Source organism: Dipodomys merriami, unplaced genomic scaffold, assembly GCF_024711535.1.
Source record: "Dipodomys merriami isolate MVZ:Mamm:240054 unplaced genomic scaffold, mDipMer1.0.p SCAF_3, whole genome shotgun sequence".
In the NCBI taxonomy this organism is placed as follows: domain Eukaryota; kingdom Metazoa; phylum Chordata; class Mammalia; order Rodentia; family Heteromyidae; genus Dipodomys; species Dipodomys merriami.
Genome location: NW_027204492.1, coordinates 29,103,376 through 29,120,918, shown reverse-complemented (window position 1 = coordinate 29,120,918; position 17,543 = coordinate 29,103,376). Strand labels below are relative to the sequence as shown.

General features: G+C 38.4%; 1 protein-coding gene across 2 annotated transcripts in view; it reads left to right on the top strand.

Moving 5' to 3' along the window:
• Positions 1 to 17,543, top strand: part of Dock11 (dedicator of cytokinesis 11) — a 198,225-nt gene that overhangs the window by 53,743 nt on the left and 126,939 nt on the right. For both annotated transcript variants that reach the window (XM_070039850.1, XM_070039849.1), the window contains exons 3-6: positions 39 to 128; positions 1,011 to 1,093; positions 2,302 to 2,371; positions 2,961 to 3,056. In XM_070039850.1, the coding sequence (XP_069895951.1) occupies positions 39 to 128; positions 1,011 to 1,093; positions 2,302 to 2,371; positions 2,961 to 3,056 (339 nt within the window). The remainder of the gene's footprint in view (positions 1 to 38; positions 129 to 1,010; positions 1,094 to 2,301; positions 2,372 to 2,960; positions 3,057 to 17,543) is intronic.

Sequence of the window (17,543 nt, the reverse complement as noted above, 5' to 3'; positions counted from 1 at the left end):
TCCACACCATTTCTTAAAGAATGTTCTTTGTCTTCCAGATCTCAGTGATAGGTCGTCAGCGGAGAACAGTTCAATCTACTGTACCAGAAGATGCCGAAAAGAGGGCCCAGAGCTTATTTGTCAAAGAGGTAACGGGCTCAATGGATACAGGAGAATATATATATAATTTAGTTATATAAAATATATGAAGTATTTGCCTTTTATTATGAATGGAAAATAAAATTACAGAACTTAATTGACCTACATAAGAAATTTCTTCATATGATCCAGAAAATACAACTTAAACATTTTCACAAGTAGCCTGTGGTTTGGGGATATTTCTTTTGGATTTCAGTACTCCCAAGTCTTGCAATCTGATTATTCAAAAAGGCATATGAATTGGTGTTTATTGTCACCAGCTGATTCTTCACAAGAAGATTCATGTACCAATATTTCCCGAAACAGTTTTTTAAAAATTTGTCAGTATAAAAATTTGTCAGTACACTATCTGATTTAAAAAAATAGAAATATGAAGCTGTGCATTGGTGGCTCATGCCTGTAATCTTAGCTACTTGGGAGATCTGAGGATCAAGGTTCAAAGCTACCCGGGCAGGAAAGTCCATGAGACTCTTTTTTTTGGGGGGGGGGGTCCAGTCGTGGGGCCTGAACTCTGGGCCTGGGCGCTGTCCCTCAGCTCTTCAGCTCAAGGCTAGTGCTCTACCAATTGAGCCACAGTGCCACTTCCGGCTTTTTTCTTTTTGCTTATGTGGTGCTGAGGAATCGAACCCAGGGCCTCAGGAATGCAAGGCAAGCACTCTACCACTGAGCCACCTTCCCAGCCCCCCATGAGACTCTTATCTCCAATTAACCACCAGAAAACCAGAAGTGGAGCTGTGGCTCAAAGTGGTAGAGTGCTAGCCTTGCGCAAAAGAGCTCAGGGACAGCACCCAGGCCCGGAGGACAAGCCCTCAAAAAGGAAATACTTATACTTTTCCTATACTTCAAACTCAAGATTTTCTGTTTTCTTTTAGTGTATTAAAACCTATAGCACAGACTGGCATGTGGTAAACTACAAGTATGAAGATTTCTCTGGGGACTTTCGAATGTTGCCATGGTAAGTTTAAAATTCAAGGGAAACATGTTTCATGAGGAGAATTATCAGTGTTATTTACCCTTCTGAAAACCACCTGTGAAACCTCTTTTATATATATTTTTTGTCAGTTGTGGGGCTTGAACTCTGGACTTAGGTGTTGTCCCTGAGCTCTTCAGCTCAAGGCTAGCACTGTACCACTTGAACCACAGCTCCACTTCCTGCTGGGGCTGGCTTTGAACCGCAATACTTGGATCTAAGCCTTCTGAGTAGCTAGGATTACTGACATGAGCCACTGGTGCCAGGCACTCTTGTAATGAAACAAACGACTAATTAAATATGTTTTAACTTTGCTCATTGAAATGCTTTCCAAAATATATAAGCTTACTTTTTGGCTTTAGTGCATCTATATCATAAAATACTATTAACTGATTCTGGATAAAATAGTAAAGCATTTTTCCAAAAGTGTTAATGAAGAAGATAGAAAATATGTGAATCAATTTGATGACCCCAAGCATCTCTGTCAACTGAGTTGAACAAATGACATGAGCACACTGGCTCAGAAGCCAGACTGTCATGGTTCAAATCTTTTCTGCCACTGACTTGCTGGATGATCAGTCAACCTGGTTGAACTCTCCTTCCATTTCTCATCCTGACTATTTACTAACCTTACAGGATATCATATGAGAAATGTTTTAGAAAAAAGTAAAGGAGAAATAAGACATTTGTGTAATCTTTTGTAATTTAGAAGTACTTTTCCAGAGAAGATAATAATCCTAAGTGTAAAAATCCTAAGCGGAAAAAATGAAAATGAAGAGCTAGAAGTAGACTATGTTACTTTTTGACCCAGAGAAAAGAAAGTTCAGTCACTGTTAACATCTCTGGCTCAGGTTCCTTAGCAACTTTTGCCCTTTTGTGTATCTGGTCTTAGTTATGTCTTTGCTGCTGGCTGCAAATGTGGGAGTCCTTATATACAGATTATCAGGGGGCTGGGGTTTATCTCAGTATTAGAGATTTTCTGAGAATGCACAAGACCCTGTTTTCCATCCCCAGCACTGCAAAAAAGCAGTGTAAGTTTACTCCAAGGGAAGAATCTCTGTTTGGAAAGGAGAAAAGGATTACCCTTCAGTCTTGGCATTTGCTTGGGAAAGAGTGTTCTCATCTCAAATATTTGTTTTCTTGTTGTTGGTCTGTTCTGTGAAGTGTCTAAGACAATCCTCTTGCATTTTCAGCAAATCTCTGAGACCAGAAAAGATTCCTAATCATGTTTTTGAGATTGATGAGGACTGTGAGAAAGATGAGGTAATTATGGAAGAACTGTGCTGATTTCTTCAAGGTTACTTCTCCTGAAAAAAGATTATGAACAGAATTCCTTGAAAAGAGATACTGGATGAGTTGTTTTTGAATGCTCCATGGCCAGCTTTGAAAGGAATAGTAGTTTTTAATGTTTTTTTAAATTGTTATCTTTCCAAATGGGTTTAGAAAATAAATCAAGTGAAATGATTAGATCTGTGTATAAACATATTCCTCCTCCTGTAGGCTAGGTTTGTAGATTTGTTTTACTTGTGTTGGGCATGTGGTGTGGTGTTTCATCTAGATTCTCTTACCTGAAAGATTCCTCTTAGGACTACCTTATGGTAAGGTTTAACTGCTTAATGCAGAAGGCTTTCTGAGATGTGAGCCTGTACAATTCACATCTATTAAGTGCCTACTGCATGCATAGCAGAGGGCTTTTCATTTTATAGTTAGTTAACTATTTTAAAACTGTGCTGAGGTGAGTGAGGGTTTATGACTTAATTAAGAAGTGGGGGCGGTGTCTAGTCTGTATCCCCTCAGTGTTGACTAATTAAATGCCTACTTTTTTTATCAATGGCTTTTTACTGTATTTCAGGATTCATCTTCTCTATGTTCTCAAAAGGGTGGTGTCATAAAACAAGGCTGGTTGCATAAAGCAAATGTAAATAGTACCATTACAGTTACCATGAAGGTAAGAAGTAGTTACAATATTTTTCCATTATTTTAAGGATGCTAATATTGTAGTCTGTTTGGAAAAGTGCTTATCTTACAATGAGTTAAGAAAATTTATTAAATAGAAGTGTGGTTCAAGTGGTAGAGTGCCATCCAGGAGCTAAGGAGAGCAAGAGGCCCCGAGTTCAAGCCCCAATACTGGCATCAAGGGAAAAAAAAAGAAAAAGAAATATCATTAATGAGAAGATTCTTACATATACATGGTGTTTAAAAAAACGTGAATCTTCTGAACCTAAATTTAGAAGTGTACCTTTAAAAGGAAATGTAATGTAGTTATTAACATCTGAATTAGGAAGCTTAAGAAGGAGGCTGTCAGTTGAATAAAGAAAATAGCTTTCAAAAAGGCATCAGAGATTCAGAAGTGGGAAGGAATTAATGAGTGGAAGTATAGGGCAATCCATTTCTTTAGCAAATATTAATTAGGTGCATATTAAATACTAGTCACTGTGGCAAAGTATATGGATATCTAAGCTAGCAGTCCCTTGTGTCCAGTAGCCTCCAAACTATATAAGAAATACACCAAATTCACTTCTACACAGAACATGCCTTAGAGTGGTCAGAAATCTATTTAGAAAATTTTTACTTTGGCCAAGATACTGAGCATGTATAAGGGACTTGTATGAGATAAAAGGAGTAATGTTGAATGGGGTTAATCATATAGAGCCTAGAATACTTTTTAAAATTTTATTTTTAAATTTTATTTTATTGTAAAGATACTGTACAGAAGGGTTACAGTTACATGAGTAAGGTGATGAGTACATTTCTGGTCAAGCATTGTTACCCCCTCCTTTGTTGTTCTCCCATTATTGATGTGGGATTGGCTTTTGTTCAGGAAGGAGTGAAGAGGCATGGATATCCAAAGGAAAAGCTAATAAGCAACTTCAAGACTCTTGAGAAGAAAAACAAATTATTCCCTCATACTGGCTATAACTGCTGTTTCAGATATTCAGCATAAAATTATGTGGTTTGCTCAAGATGATTTACACTTTCATTAAGTATTGAAGGTCATTCTATCTTTCAAATACCCTGCAAGCAGAAGCCATACATGTCTACCAAGAGAAGACTCAAATTTGATCTTAATTGAATATTTCGCCTGCTGCTTTTCCTTTAGGGGCCATGTCCTGTCCTCACTTTCATTTTCAAGCCCCCAAGATAATGAAGCCAACTTCCAGGATGCTTTCTATGTTCTGCATCTAAATACGAGCCTCAGTGTGTGGTGATTAGATGAAAAACCACTTAATGGGTACATGATGTGTGCCTGGCACCATACCAAGTGTTTTATATTCTGTATCTTATTTACTCTTCATGGCAGTCCCATATTATTATTCTTAGTTTCCAGAAATGGTGTGGCACAGAGAAATCTGATAATTAAACCTTACTCCAAGTTTTGAGAGGTAAGAGAGATGTGAACCTAGGTAAACTGATTCCAGAACCTATCCTGCTAACCAGTATACTCTAGTATGATAATAATAATAATAATAATAATAATAATAATAATAATAATAATAATAATAAAGCAGCTCACTAGCTGAGCAAGTCTCAAATCTTTATTAAAATATAGCTGTTATCATGTTCAGAAATATACATTTGAGGGCTTGAATTTTGTTCAGATGGCCAAATAAGATTTGTATCATTTAAAAATTTTAACACATTAAAACTATGCATTTGGGGCTGGGAAGGTGGCTCATTGGTAGAGTGCTTGCCTTGCATGCATGAGGCCCTGGGTTCGATTCCTCAGCACCACATAAACAGAAAAAGCCGGAAGAGGTGCTATGGTTCAAGTGGTAGAGTGCTAGTCTTGAGCTGAAGAGCTAAGGGACAGTGCCCAGGCCCAGAGTTCAGGCCCCACAAATAGCAATAAAAAAATAAATAAGCCGGGTGCTGATGGCTCACACCTATAATTCTAGCTGCTCAGGAGGCTGAGATCTGAGGATCACGGTTCAGAGCCAGCCCAGGCAGGAAAGTCCATGAGACTCTTATCTCCAATAAACCACTAGAAAACCAAAAATGGCGCTGTGGCTCAAGCGGTAGAGCACTCGCCTTGAGCTGAAGAGCTGAGGGATAGCGCCCAGACCCAGAGTTCAAGCCCCACGACTGACAAAAATAAAAAATAAAAAAGTAAATAAATAAAAGCAACAAAAAACTGTGTATTTATGGGGTCTAGGGTGCCATTTGAATATGTGTGTATAGTCTGCAGTGATCAGATTATGGTAATCAACACATTCAACACTCAAAATGTTCATCATTTTCTTATATGCTGGGAACATTCAAAATCTTCTCTACTATTTATTTTGAAATTAATGATTACTTGTCAACTACAGTTACATTTCTAATGCCGAACATTAGAAATGATTCCCTCATCTGACTATACCCTGGCTTCTGCAGTTTTGGCTCCCCTTCCCTCTTCTAACATTCTCAAAATATTAATATCTCTTACCTCTACTTAAGTTCTAGCTCAACCTTAAGCAAATATATTGGTAGGAAATTTGGATTCCTAAAACAAGATATAAGGAAACCAATATAATCACAAAATAATTCACCACAGGAATATTTAAAGTAATTTCACTAATACTTTTGGATTTTAATTTGCCTTACATACAACTTTTCCATTTTAAGGAGCCCATATAGTAGCAATAAAAATCCAGTTTCCTGTAAAAAAGTCTTATTTCATAATTTCTGAAACCGATTAAATGATGTGGTAGAATGAGTTAATGGGCCTAATCTCTAGAATCTGTGTTTGTTCCCTTACATACACATGGAAAAGGGGAGTGAAAGTTGGTAGTGAAGTGATTGGGAGGGCATTTTGAATTATCCAAGTGAGCCAGATGTGATCACAAGGGTCCTGATTAAGTAGAAGAGAGAGGAAGAAAAGAGAAGCAGGATAAGAGACATGAGAATGGAGCCAGGTCAGAGAAAGAGATGCTGTATAGCTGACTTTGAACATGGAATCACAGTCCAAGATAGGTGGACAGCCTCTTCTAGTCAGAAAAGGCAATGAATTGGAAATGGATTCTCCTCTGCCTTGATTTTAACCCAGTGAGATCCATGGTGGATTTCTAACCTAAAAAATTATGACATTAATCTATTTTAAGCCACCAGGTCTGTGGTAAATCACTACTATACTAGCAATAAAAACAAGTAATATAATCAGTTAGTTAAAGATTGATTATTTAGCTTCTGTATTATTTATATCTGAAGTTTAAAACTCTAGAACTTATGGGGACCAGGCAGGAATCATAAATTCATCAAGTGGGTGGTGGCTATGAGGCATCCTGGCAACCATGTGGTCCAGATGAAGAGGCCTACTGCCATTTGTCTTGAGGTCATCAATTGCTTGTGCCCCTGATGATATAGCCTAATTTGCCTCTTCTCTTTCTACCCCCAGGTGCTTATATTTTGGCCACTTTGTGGTTTTTATGTGTGACATATAATTCATATAGCACAAAAAGACATTTATTTCTTCTTAAACCTCTGTAAGACAGTAGGAAAATGAAGGGAAAGAATAGACCAAATTGGTCATATGAGGCTACATGCATTAAACAAAATTAATAGGGATATTTTGGAATGTAAGGGCCATAATGAGTTTTGGGAATTGTTTCTGATTATGGATATCATTTATCACTGTCCTTCCCTATTGCAGATTGTAGGTCTACATTTTGTGTTTCTGGGAGCTATCTATCTATAAATCCTATACTCTCTTGGTTATACCTTGTAAGTCAAAGCAGGAATATTGTATTTCAGGATTTGTTACAGTTAGAATGGACATGAAAGGAAGATTCCTTTAAAGTGTTCTGAAAGAATTTGTCATGGTTGCTTTATCCTATATGAATTGCATTTTAACTATTTGGTGGTTTAACTTTATTGGATTTAGATCAAACTTGGAGTGATTACTCTAAATAATAAATATTACCACATTTTCTTTCTGTATAAACAGAAGGCATGTAAGGATATGTTTAAGATGGAAGTGAGTAGTCATTTCCCAGTTGCTAGACTAGAGCTTGGAGTGGGCCTAAAGCAGAATTCCAGGTCTATGAACCAAGACAGTTTGAGGAACTACTGCTGGTTACCTAAGGTGCCCTGTTAGAATAGAGGGCCACGTGAATTCTTTCTGCTTCAAGTCTGTGTTGGTTCGGACACAGGAGAAAAGTCTTCTGGTGGCATGGGCAGTTGAGCCAGCTTGTGGAAAGGCAGAGGCAGGACTGAGGCCAAGGGCTGAGAAGACACATGTTGAAAAGAAAAATTTCTACAGGTTTGTTTGTACTATGTGAATCTTCAAAGTGAACAATGCAAATGAATCTCAAAAGCGAATGGAAGATGACTCAGGTGTGCTATGATCTGAGTCATTTTCCCAATACTGGAGGTAGATTTATTCCTGGCACTGCTGGAGTCCCCTCCTTGCTATAATATCTAGCCCACACTGGTGAGAAACTTTAGTAGCATTACTAACTAGCACTACAGAAATGAGAGCTCACAGAGTTAACAGTAAAGAACCTTTGCTTATCAGAATATCCAAGCTTGGAGAGACTCTGCAAACTCACAGTAGACTAACCAGGAAGTAGCTGCAGTAGGATCTGGGTATTAATCATGACTCATTGGCAAATAACAGCCCATAGAAGCCAGGCTGCTTCCTTTGTATTTTATCTGTCTCCTTGATGCACTGTGGCTTGACATTGGCCTTGCAGGTCCTTTAGGGGTTGATAGGAAATAAAAAGCAGGGCATGTGGTACCTCCTAGAGTAAGTTGTATGTTTAAGTGGTTTCTGTTTTTATTTTTAAATTAAAAAATTTTATTGTAAAGGTGATGTACAGAGGGGTTACAGTTACACATGAAAGTAATGAGTGCATTTCTTTTTGAACAGTGTTACCCCCTCCACCATTTTTTTCACAGTTCCTCCCCCACACCCTTCCCCCCCCCAAGTTGTAAAGTTCATTTCCAACATAGTCTCTAGTGAATATCACTGTTGAATTGGTTTTTCCCACTGTTTCTGTTCTTCCCCTTCCCCCCCTGAAATCATATAAACTTATATGCAAGACAAAGAGTATAGAAATAAAGCAGCAACAAAAGGGTATAAACAAAAGGAAAAAAGAAAAAAAGAACCACAAACTGTACAGTTAAATTTTCTTATTCATTTAAAAATTTCTGAATTTTAGCAAGGTGCTGGTAGTTCATGCCTAAAATCTGAGGATTGTGGTTCAAAGCCAGCCCAGGTAGGAAAGTCTGTGAGACGCTTATCTCCAACTAATTACCAAAAAGCTGGAATTTGAGCTGTTGCTCAAGTGGTAGAGTGCTAGCCTTGAGTAAAAAGCTCAGGGACAGTGCCCAAGCCCTGAGTTCAAGCCCCAGGATCAGCATATATTGTTTTCTCTGATTTAACAAATTATGTAGAATCAGCTAGGTGTGGTGACTCATGCCCATAATCCCAACACTTGGTAGACTAAGGCATGAAGGTCAGCTTGGCTACATGGTGAGATCTTGCCACCAAAAAATTATGAAAGCCAAGTGCTGGTGACTCCTTGCTTGTAATCCTAGCTGCTCAGGAAGCTGAGATCTGAGGATTCTGGTTTGAAGCTAGCTTTGAAGCCATCCCAGGCAGGAAAGTGTGAGATTCTTATTTCCAGTCAAGCACCAAAAAAAGCTGGAAGTGGAGCTGAGCTGTGGCTCAAGTGATAGAGTGCTAGCCTTGAGCACAAAAGCACCCAGTTAGTCCCTGAGTTCAAGCCCAGGACTGGCACAGAATAAAACAAAAAATTGATGTAGAATCTTTTGGAATGTTTGAAATGATGCACAAAACTTCAAAACCTTCTGAGTCTTTCTTGTGGACAGCATAACTGTCAGAAATAAGAGAACCTTAATAACAAGAAAGGGGAAAATAGAATTTAGAGGGAAGGCTAAAAAATTAAAAAGAAGGAAAGGATCAGAAGAGACTCAGAAAAGTGCAATTCAAAGAAATTGGAAGACTCTTAATTTCTCCAAAGAGAAAACAACCACATGGTCTAATGTAATGCAAATGCTATAGACAAACCAATTTGCATTTGATCTACTTTAGAAGTCAAGTCTCTAATCAAGAGAGTTTCTAAGAATATTCCAAGTTGCTGGTGATGGGCCTGAGGGAAAAGAGAAGCAGGTGAGACAACCAAGCTGAGGTTCTCATAGTGGAAGATTATAAGACCCCCTATTTATGGAATCAAAGTTTGTGTTTTCCGCAGTGTATACTTTTTCCTCAGCTGTGGTCAGTTGTTAAGTTACAGACTGTACCATTTTCTGAAATGATCCTGATTTCTCCCTGTGCTTGTTGAGTAACCTCATTACTGGCCTGGGAAGCCTAGGATATGGGGAGCTGCTAATGATGTACCTCATTGCACAAGTTACAGGGCTCTGTGCACAAGCACTTCCTCTCAAGAGGATGTTGGCGTCCTCCAGCTCTTGCCAAAGTGCTGGTGATTGTCTGGGCCACTTGTAAATTGCTTTGTTGGTGGCAGTTATGTTACAATGGGATAAGCCTTCTCATAGTCATAAATTTCCTTAATTTGTACTTTTCAGTTAGTGATAATATAGCTTACAGACCACATCAGTTCCTGCAGAAATATTGAGACAAGTTTAAGATATCATAGAAAATGCGTGTTCCCTTGGACATAAACTCCAATCTTTAAAACAAAACAAAACATGTTCCTTTACATTGTGCCTTTTCTCAATTAGCTGCTAGAGACATCAACTTTATTCAGTATTGTTCCAAATCAGTGAAAGAATTCAATATGGACTATGTAACTATGATGTTGGACATGACTCTCCCCTGGTATTTAGAACAGTTTTTCCTAAGGGATATAATGATACATGGAATAAGGAAGAATTTGATCTTCAGAGTGTTTTTCATTGAAAAGAATTGTTGCACATTCTTGGCCAACCATTGGGACACCCACCACTTTTATGCATCTTCTTGACTTTCTCTTCCCCATTGACAGCAATTAAATGTTGAACTGCCGTGATATGTTAGTGAGGTTACAAGTTCAACTGCTTGATGTATGACTCACCTCTGGTGCCCCGTTTTTCCACAAAAGAGAGTCATTTGTTATATATCTGGAGACCAGAAGTCCTTACTTCTCTTTGACTATTAAAGGATGATTTTTTTCCTCCTCAGTTAGAAGACAACAAGTCAAGAGAGTATTTGACCCCCAAAAGTACATACAAGATTAAAATAGGGCTGGGAAGGTGGCTCAGTGGTAGAGCGCTTGCCTTGTATGCATGAGGCCCTGGGTTCGATTCCTCAGCACCACATAAACAGAAAAAAAAGCTGGAAGTGGTGCTGTGGCTCAAGCGGTAGAGTGCTAGCCTTGAGCTGAAGAGCTGAGGGACAGCGCCCAGGCCCAGAGTTCAGGCCCCACAACTGGACCCCCCCCCCAAAAAAAAAGATTAAAATAATTGCTTAGAGGTCAAGGTCACTATGTGTATTAAAACAAGAGGAAAAGAAAAATGTATTATTTTTGATACATTGGTCCAGTTGTATTCTCAAGTCTACTAGACTCTTTTTTTTTTTTTTTTTTTGTAAATGGTGCTGGCAAAATTGGTTAATCACTTGTAGGAAACTAAAGCTAGTTTCTTATATATCACCCTGCACCAGAATCAACTCCAAATGGATCAAAGACCTTGGAGTCAAAGCAGACACCCTGAAAACATTACAGGATGGAATAGGAGAAACCCTAGGTCTCCTTGGCACAGCCCGACATAGAGACCCAGAAACACAACAAATCAAAGAAAGGTTGGACAAATGGGATTGCATGAAATTGCAGAGCTTCTGCATGGCAAAGATCTGCATAGCAAGATCAATAGAAAGCCCACATATTGGGAGAAGATCTTTACTAGCCATACAACAGATAAAGGTCTCATATCTAAAATATACCTGGAACTCAAAAAATTAAATCCCCCAACAACAAATCCTCAAAGAAACAACTGCCCAATAAATAAGTGGGTTAAAGACTTAAAGAGAAACTTCTCTAAAGAGGAAAGAAGGATGGCCAATAGACACCTCTCTAGCCATAAAAGAAAGACAAATGAAAACAACACTGAGATACCACCTTACCCCAGTTAGAATGGCTATTATCAAGAACTCTAATAACAACAGGTACTGGAGGGGATGTGGTCAGAAGGGAACTCTACTGCATTGTTGGTAGGAGTGTAAACTTGTTCAACCACTTTGGAAAGTAGTACTAGACTCTTTTATTGTGAAGATGATGTACAGTTATATAAGTGTAAGGTAATGAGTAAATTTCAGTGTTATCCCTTCCCCCATATTTAGGATTAACACTCATTTACTATAGATAAGAATTTTTGCCGGCTTGGGGTTGTGTGTGTGTGTGTGTGTCTGTGTTTTCTTTTTTTCCATTCGCCACCTGATCACTCTTTAAAACCCATTTGTTTGGTGCTTCCTATATACTAGGAATAAACAAATGCATCACCAAGTAGACATCACGTACTTTTATTAGTATAAGGTGTTAGTATTATAGACGGCTAGAATTGTTGCATGTAGAGCTTAAGCCTCCTTGGGGAGATTAGATCCACAATAAAAAAAATTAGTTGTTTAAAGGTAGTATCATGTAAGTCAAGTCCCGACTATTGTGGCTTGGAGTCAGAGAAGGCTTTCTTGAAGAAGGATGAGTCTTGCCAGGAGCTGGTGACTCACATATATAATCCTAACTACTTAAGAGGCAGAGTTCTGAAGATTCCATTTTGAAGCCAGTCCTGGCAGAAAAGTGCCATGAAAGTTTTATCACTAGTTAACCAGCAAAAGGCTGGAAGTGGAGGTATAGCTCAATTGATAGAGTACTAGCCTTCAGTGAAAACACCAAGTGAGAGTGGGAGACCTTGAGTGCAAGGGCTACTATCAGCACAAAAAAGAAGAGTCTTTTTTTTTTTTTGTCGGTCGTAAGGCTTGAACTCTGAGCCTGGGCGCTGTCCCTCAGCTCTTCAGCTCAAGGCGGGCGCTCTACCACTTGAGCTACAGTGCCACTACCGGTTTTCTGGTGGTTTATTGGAGATAGGAGTCTCACGGTCTTTCCTGCCCGGGCTGGCTTTGAACCGCGATCCTCAGATCTCAGCCTCCTGAGTAGCTAGGATTACAGGCGTGAGCCACCAGCGCCCGGCTAAGAAGAGTCTTAAAGGAAAGAAAATCATAAAGAACATGAGTGTGGAGGCAGTATGTAAACAGCAGGTGTGTTAGCCATGGGAGATAAAGTTTGCCTTCTCCTTTAGAATCTCCCCTTGCCTCAGTTTCTCTTCTGTAACATGGAGATGATGACCATAATGATAGTGCAAGGTCTTGAGGATTAAATGATATAGAATGAACAAAGCACTTATCCAGAGACTGTGAGGCAGAAAGCACTCCACAATTTTAGCCATTGTCTTTATTTTATTTTATTTAAATATTTATTTATTTTTGTCAGTCATGGGTCTTGAACTCTGTCTAGGCTTGGGCGCTGTCCCTCAGCTCTTCAGCTCAAGGCTAGCACTCTATCACTTAAGCCACAGCACTACTTCCAGTTTCCTGGTGGTTTATTGAAGATAAGAGTCTCATGTACTTTCCTGCTGGACTTTGAATCACGATCCTCAGATCTCAGCCTCCTGAGTAACTGGGATTACAGGCTTGAGTCACCGGCACCCAGGCTGTCCTTATTTTATTAAGTGGATTGTAGAAGTGCCTTAAATGACAGATCTGATTTGTGACCCTTATCATATGAATAACAGTATCATTGAAACCAGAGCAGGATCCATACAGAAATAAATAAATCTGCAAAAGTAATGCATCTACAACAAGAAACAGCATATTAGACAAATTAAAGTTAAAAAAGAACTTCCATGTCCAGATATAGTAGAATTATTTCAGAAAAGGTATTTTTTAAAAAGTTTTCTTGACAGATTATTAATCTATTAAAACTTGGTAGAACTGTGAAATTGTACAATAGAGAGAGATGAGTGATACATTAGGTTGTCAACCTAATGGTAGGAGTTCTTCACAGGACAAAGTTCCTGACATTCTTATAAACTTGGAGTTTTCTTCCCCATTGATTCTTTCATCTTTGCTTATAAGAGTTCTGAGAGCCAACATGTCTGTTGCTCTCTGGCTCTTTCCCTTCCCTTGCTATCCCTGCCATTCTGTTCTGTCTGAGACATTGGTCAAGTAGATTTTTTTTCTCACCCCCATCACTGCATTGCTCCTGGCCTACTACTCTTCCCTTTCCCCTTCAAAGCCCTCTTTGTCAGGGCATCTTGTTGATGTCATTTAGCAGTAAATGGCACACATAGGTAAACACTGAGGTTTGTCTTAAAATGATAAAAAACAAGTTTTCCTATTTTGAGTGTAAGGTGCTCTAGCTTTTCTGCCTTTATTCCATTTTTGATGCAACTGAACATCAAAAGGCCTTTTTCTCTGGTTGCAGAAAGGGTTCCAAATGTTGTACTCCAAATAGCACAGGACTTTCAGGAGACTTGATGTGGCCTTATCCCAGAGAACTTTCTTGGCTTCTTCCCCATTTTAGTCTCCTGGGTGGTCTGATAGAGTCATTCTTCTGGATCTATGTTCCTCACAGAGTAAGGTGAGGATTGTCAGCTGTACTCCGTAGGAAAAATAATGAAGGCAAAGGGGAGGACAAAAAAATGGGGCTGTTATGAACACCATTCTGTTGGATGAAACCACTGAACAATCTGCTGGAGGATGAATTATTTACTTTGCTTTCATTTTGCAAAATGTTAGTGAGTACGTGCTTTGCTGTGGATTTAGAGCAATAGATGAAACATGGACCAGAATGACCTAGAAACAGACAGTACATTAAAAATGAGATATATAACAAGTATGAAAAAAATAAAAGAATGCTCTCTAGTATAGGTGCTTCCACAGACCTCTCCAAGGAGGTGAGACTCAAGCAAAGACCTCAAGATGCTCCAGAATGAAGTGTGTGAATATGCCTGGAAAGAGGATCCCAGGCTGCAGGAACAGGAAATGCAAAGGCCCAAAGGAGTTCGCTTGGGATGTTTGAGGAAAAGGCTGATAAGCCAGTGTAGCTGAAACAGCATGATTAGAAATCAAAGAAGTAAACTGAATCCCCATCATGAACAGTGTTACAGGCTGTGAGAAGGATTTTATTTTTAGATCAGTTTTTAACTGGTAAATCCCACAAGTTGTACATATTTAATAGGGTACCATATGATGTTTAGATATGTGTATAAATTGTGTTATGTTTACATCAGGTTAAACATAGCTATTCGTTTATAATTTTAAGGTGAAAACATTGAAAATCTTTTCCTCTTGCTTTTTTGGAAATGTATAATATATTGCTATTTATAGTTACACTGCTGTACAGTAGCACACTAGAACTTCTTATTCTATAGAGCCATAATTTAATACCCATTTGCTAACCTTCCCCCATCACTGCCTCCCTCCGACTCTCCATATTTTAGATCTCATTGGAGGGTTTATGTGAGATTCTCTTTGTTGCTTTCACATGATTCTGATTCCAGTTCTACAAGAGACATCTCTGTGTATACTTCAGCAGGCTCCTGGCCTCAGTTTGCTCTTAGGTAAAATGTGAATAATGATACTTAGCCCCAAACAACATTAAGAGAATTAGCTTTTGCTTGAGATCTTCAGTTTGAAAGATGATATAAACTAATTGCCACTGTCCTACATACTTATTATTTTAGTGTTTCATTTTTCTGAAATATAAGAGAATATAGATCTGTAGCCTGAAGTTTCAAAAATATCCGAGAGGTTTTATTTCAGATTTCTCCTTTAATTTCATATCAGAGATTCAGGATACCCTTTCTTTTTTGAAAAAGACACCTTTAAAGTTTCTCAGGAGTTTTAATTCAGCAGGTATCGTAGAATTTTAGAATGCGACAAGAGCGTAATAGATCTTCCAATCTTTTGGGCTGAGTCTAATTTTTACATAGTAAAACTTTAAAAACAGCTCCTCAGCTGTGCATAGTGGTACATATCCTCAGGAGTCTGAGGGTCCCTTGAGCCCAGGAGTTTTAAAGCTAGCCTGGGTAACATAATGAGACACCATCTCAGGTTTTTCTTTATTATGCAAATCATGGGCTTCTAGTGTATGAGCCATCTCTTAGGGAGGATAGCTCTCCCACAGTGAAGCTGCTATGTTCCTTCTTGAAGTTCAATAAAATTTGTAGATTATGAATAAAATGAGCTGTAAAGGCAGTGAGGCCATGATTTTACAAGTGAAAAGACTGAGAAAAGCAGAGCATTGAGGACATTTTCACTGCTGGTTAGCCAGAATTCCTGGCTGACTACCAAGATCCTCAGTAAGGCATCTGTGCTTTCCATGGCTCTTTCAGGCATCATACTCTTTTCCCCCATTCATGGCCTCCCTACCTCAGTGTCACGTTTAGACATAATTGCAATGTTAAAGGAGACTATTGAGCTGAATCTCACATTCCTTTCCATCTATTTCCATCTTTATCACTTGTACATGTGAAAAGCATTGCACATGCTGATTTGACTCTGTGCCATGAATATTTTGCTCGATATTTTCCTTTTTTCTGTCCTCTTTGTTTCTGGCTGTGGACTCTGAGCTTTTACCAAACATATTGCTGAAGCTGCAGGCTTTAAGCTTAGGATTTAATCATAATTCAAATTCTAACTAAGTTACAGGCTTTTCTTATTATTTTGCCTCAGAAATATATTCTAATTTTTGTCATACATATGTGATAATTTTTTTAAAAAGTGTTTTCGCATAACATAAGTGTTCAAAATGCATGTTCATTTTAAGTGAGTTCAGTAATTATGGGTCTTCTGGTTCTGTCATTTTAATAACAGATGTGTGAACCATTGTTATGAAAATAAATAAACATACACATGCAGTTACCATTATGATTAACATCTTCCTTATATATTAATCTACATTTTTTTCCCTGTAAACTTAAATGTGAGCTTTTTTTTTTATTGTGAAAATACTGTACAGAGGGGTTACAATTATATGGGCAAGGTAATGAGTAGTTTCTTATCAAGCATTGTTGCCTCCTCCTTTGTTTCCCCTTCCCATCTCTCCCCCTCTTCCCCCACCACCCACCGCCAAAGTTGTAAAGTTCGTTTTTCAACATAACGTCTTGTACATCTCATTGTGGCAATGGGTCCACCTGTATCCCTATCTAAACAATTTTTTTCCCTTCCCCTCCACAAATTATACCAACATTAAATACAGTGAAAACAGAGCTTATACCATGGGGGAGGGACATACAAAGCAACAAAGAAATCAACTTATAAATATGTTAGAAACAATCACAAGAAAGAAAAAAACATTTGGGGTTCATTTCGCCTAACATCAACTTATCTGACTGTGTCTGCTTGTCTCAGACATATACTAGATATTGCAAATAAGGGAAACCATGGGACCTATGTTTCTTTGGGCCTGGCACAAGACTTTATATTATCACATATATATGAGCTACCGATTGATGATCCCTAATGTGAAAATCCAGATTGGTTATTGTTATAATTTTCTTAGGGAAATGTAACTGGCAAATTAATTTATGCAACTATTTCAAAATCTGAAAAAGTTCTGTTTCCAAGAATTTTAGATAAAGGATATTTAATGTCCATATAAACATATGAAAGTTATAAATACACACACATTTTCTAAAGTTAGTCAACATTGAAAAGCAAACCGATATTCTTTTTTATTTTGGTCCAGGGCTTGAACTCAGGGCCTAGGCACTATTCCTAAAACTCTTTTGCTCGATGCTAGCACTCTACCACTTGAGCCATAGCTCCACTTCTGGCTTTGGGGGTAGTTTATTGGAGATAAGTCTTACAGACTTTCTTGGCCTGACTAGCTTTGAACTGCAATCCTCAGATCTCAGCCTCCTGAGTACCTAGGCTTACAAGTATGGGCTACTGCTACCTGGATCTCTCCTCATGTGTGTATGTGTGGGTGTGCATGCACATGCACATGTTTGTTCACATGCATGTGCCAGTACTAAGGCTTCAACTCAGGGCCTTGCTCATAGCTGGTTCACTACTTGAACCAAGTCTGCAGTGCTGGTATTTCCTTATTGACCTCCTTTATATCACTATATAGTCTACATGGCTATTCCCTAAAATAGAACAGAAATATTTGTTAGTATGTCCTGTTAGGATATGCTTCACACTGCTATATTTTTGTCATTCTTTTAAAAATCAACAATATTTAATTAAGTCAAAAGTGTCTACCAACATTATTATTGTTTTCACCTTTTTTTACTAAAAAGAAATACCTTTTAGCTAGACATGGTAGCATATACCTTTGACCCCAACAGTTAGGAGGTTGAGGCAGGAGGGTCACAAGTTAGAGGCCAAGGAAGAAAGAAATATCGCCTAACATGTTTTACATATTTTGCTTGCTTGTGTTATAAAGAAAAAAATTATTGGTGTTCCAGATACTTTGGTAGAAGTTAAGTACTTTGC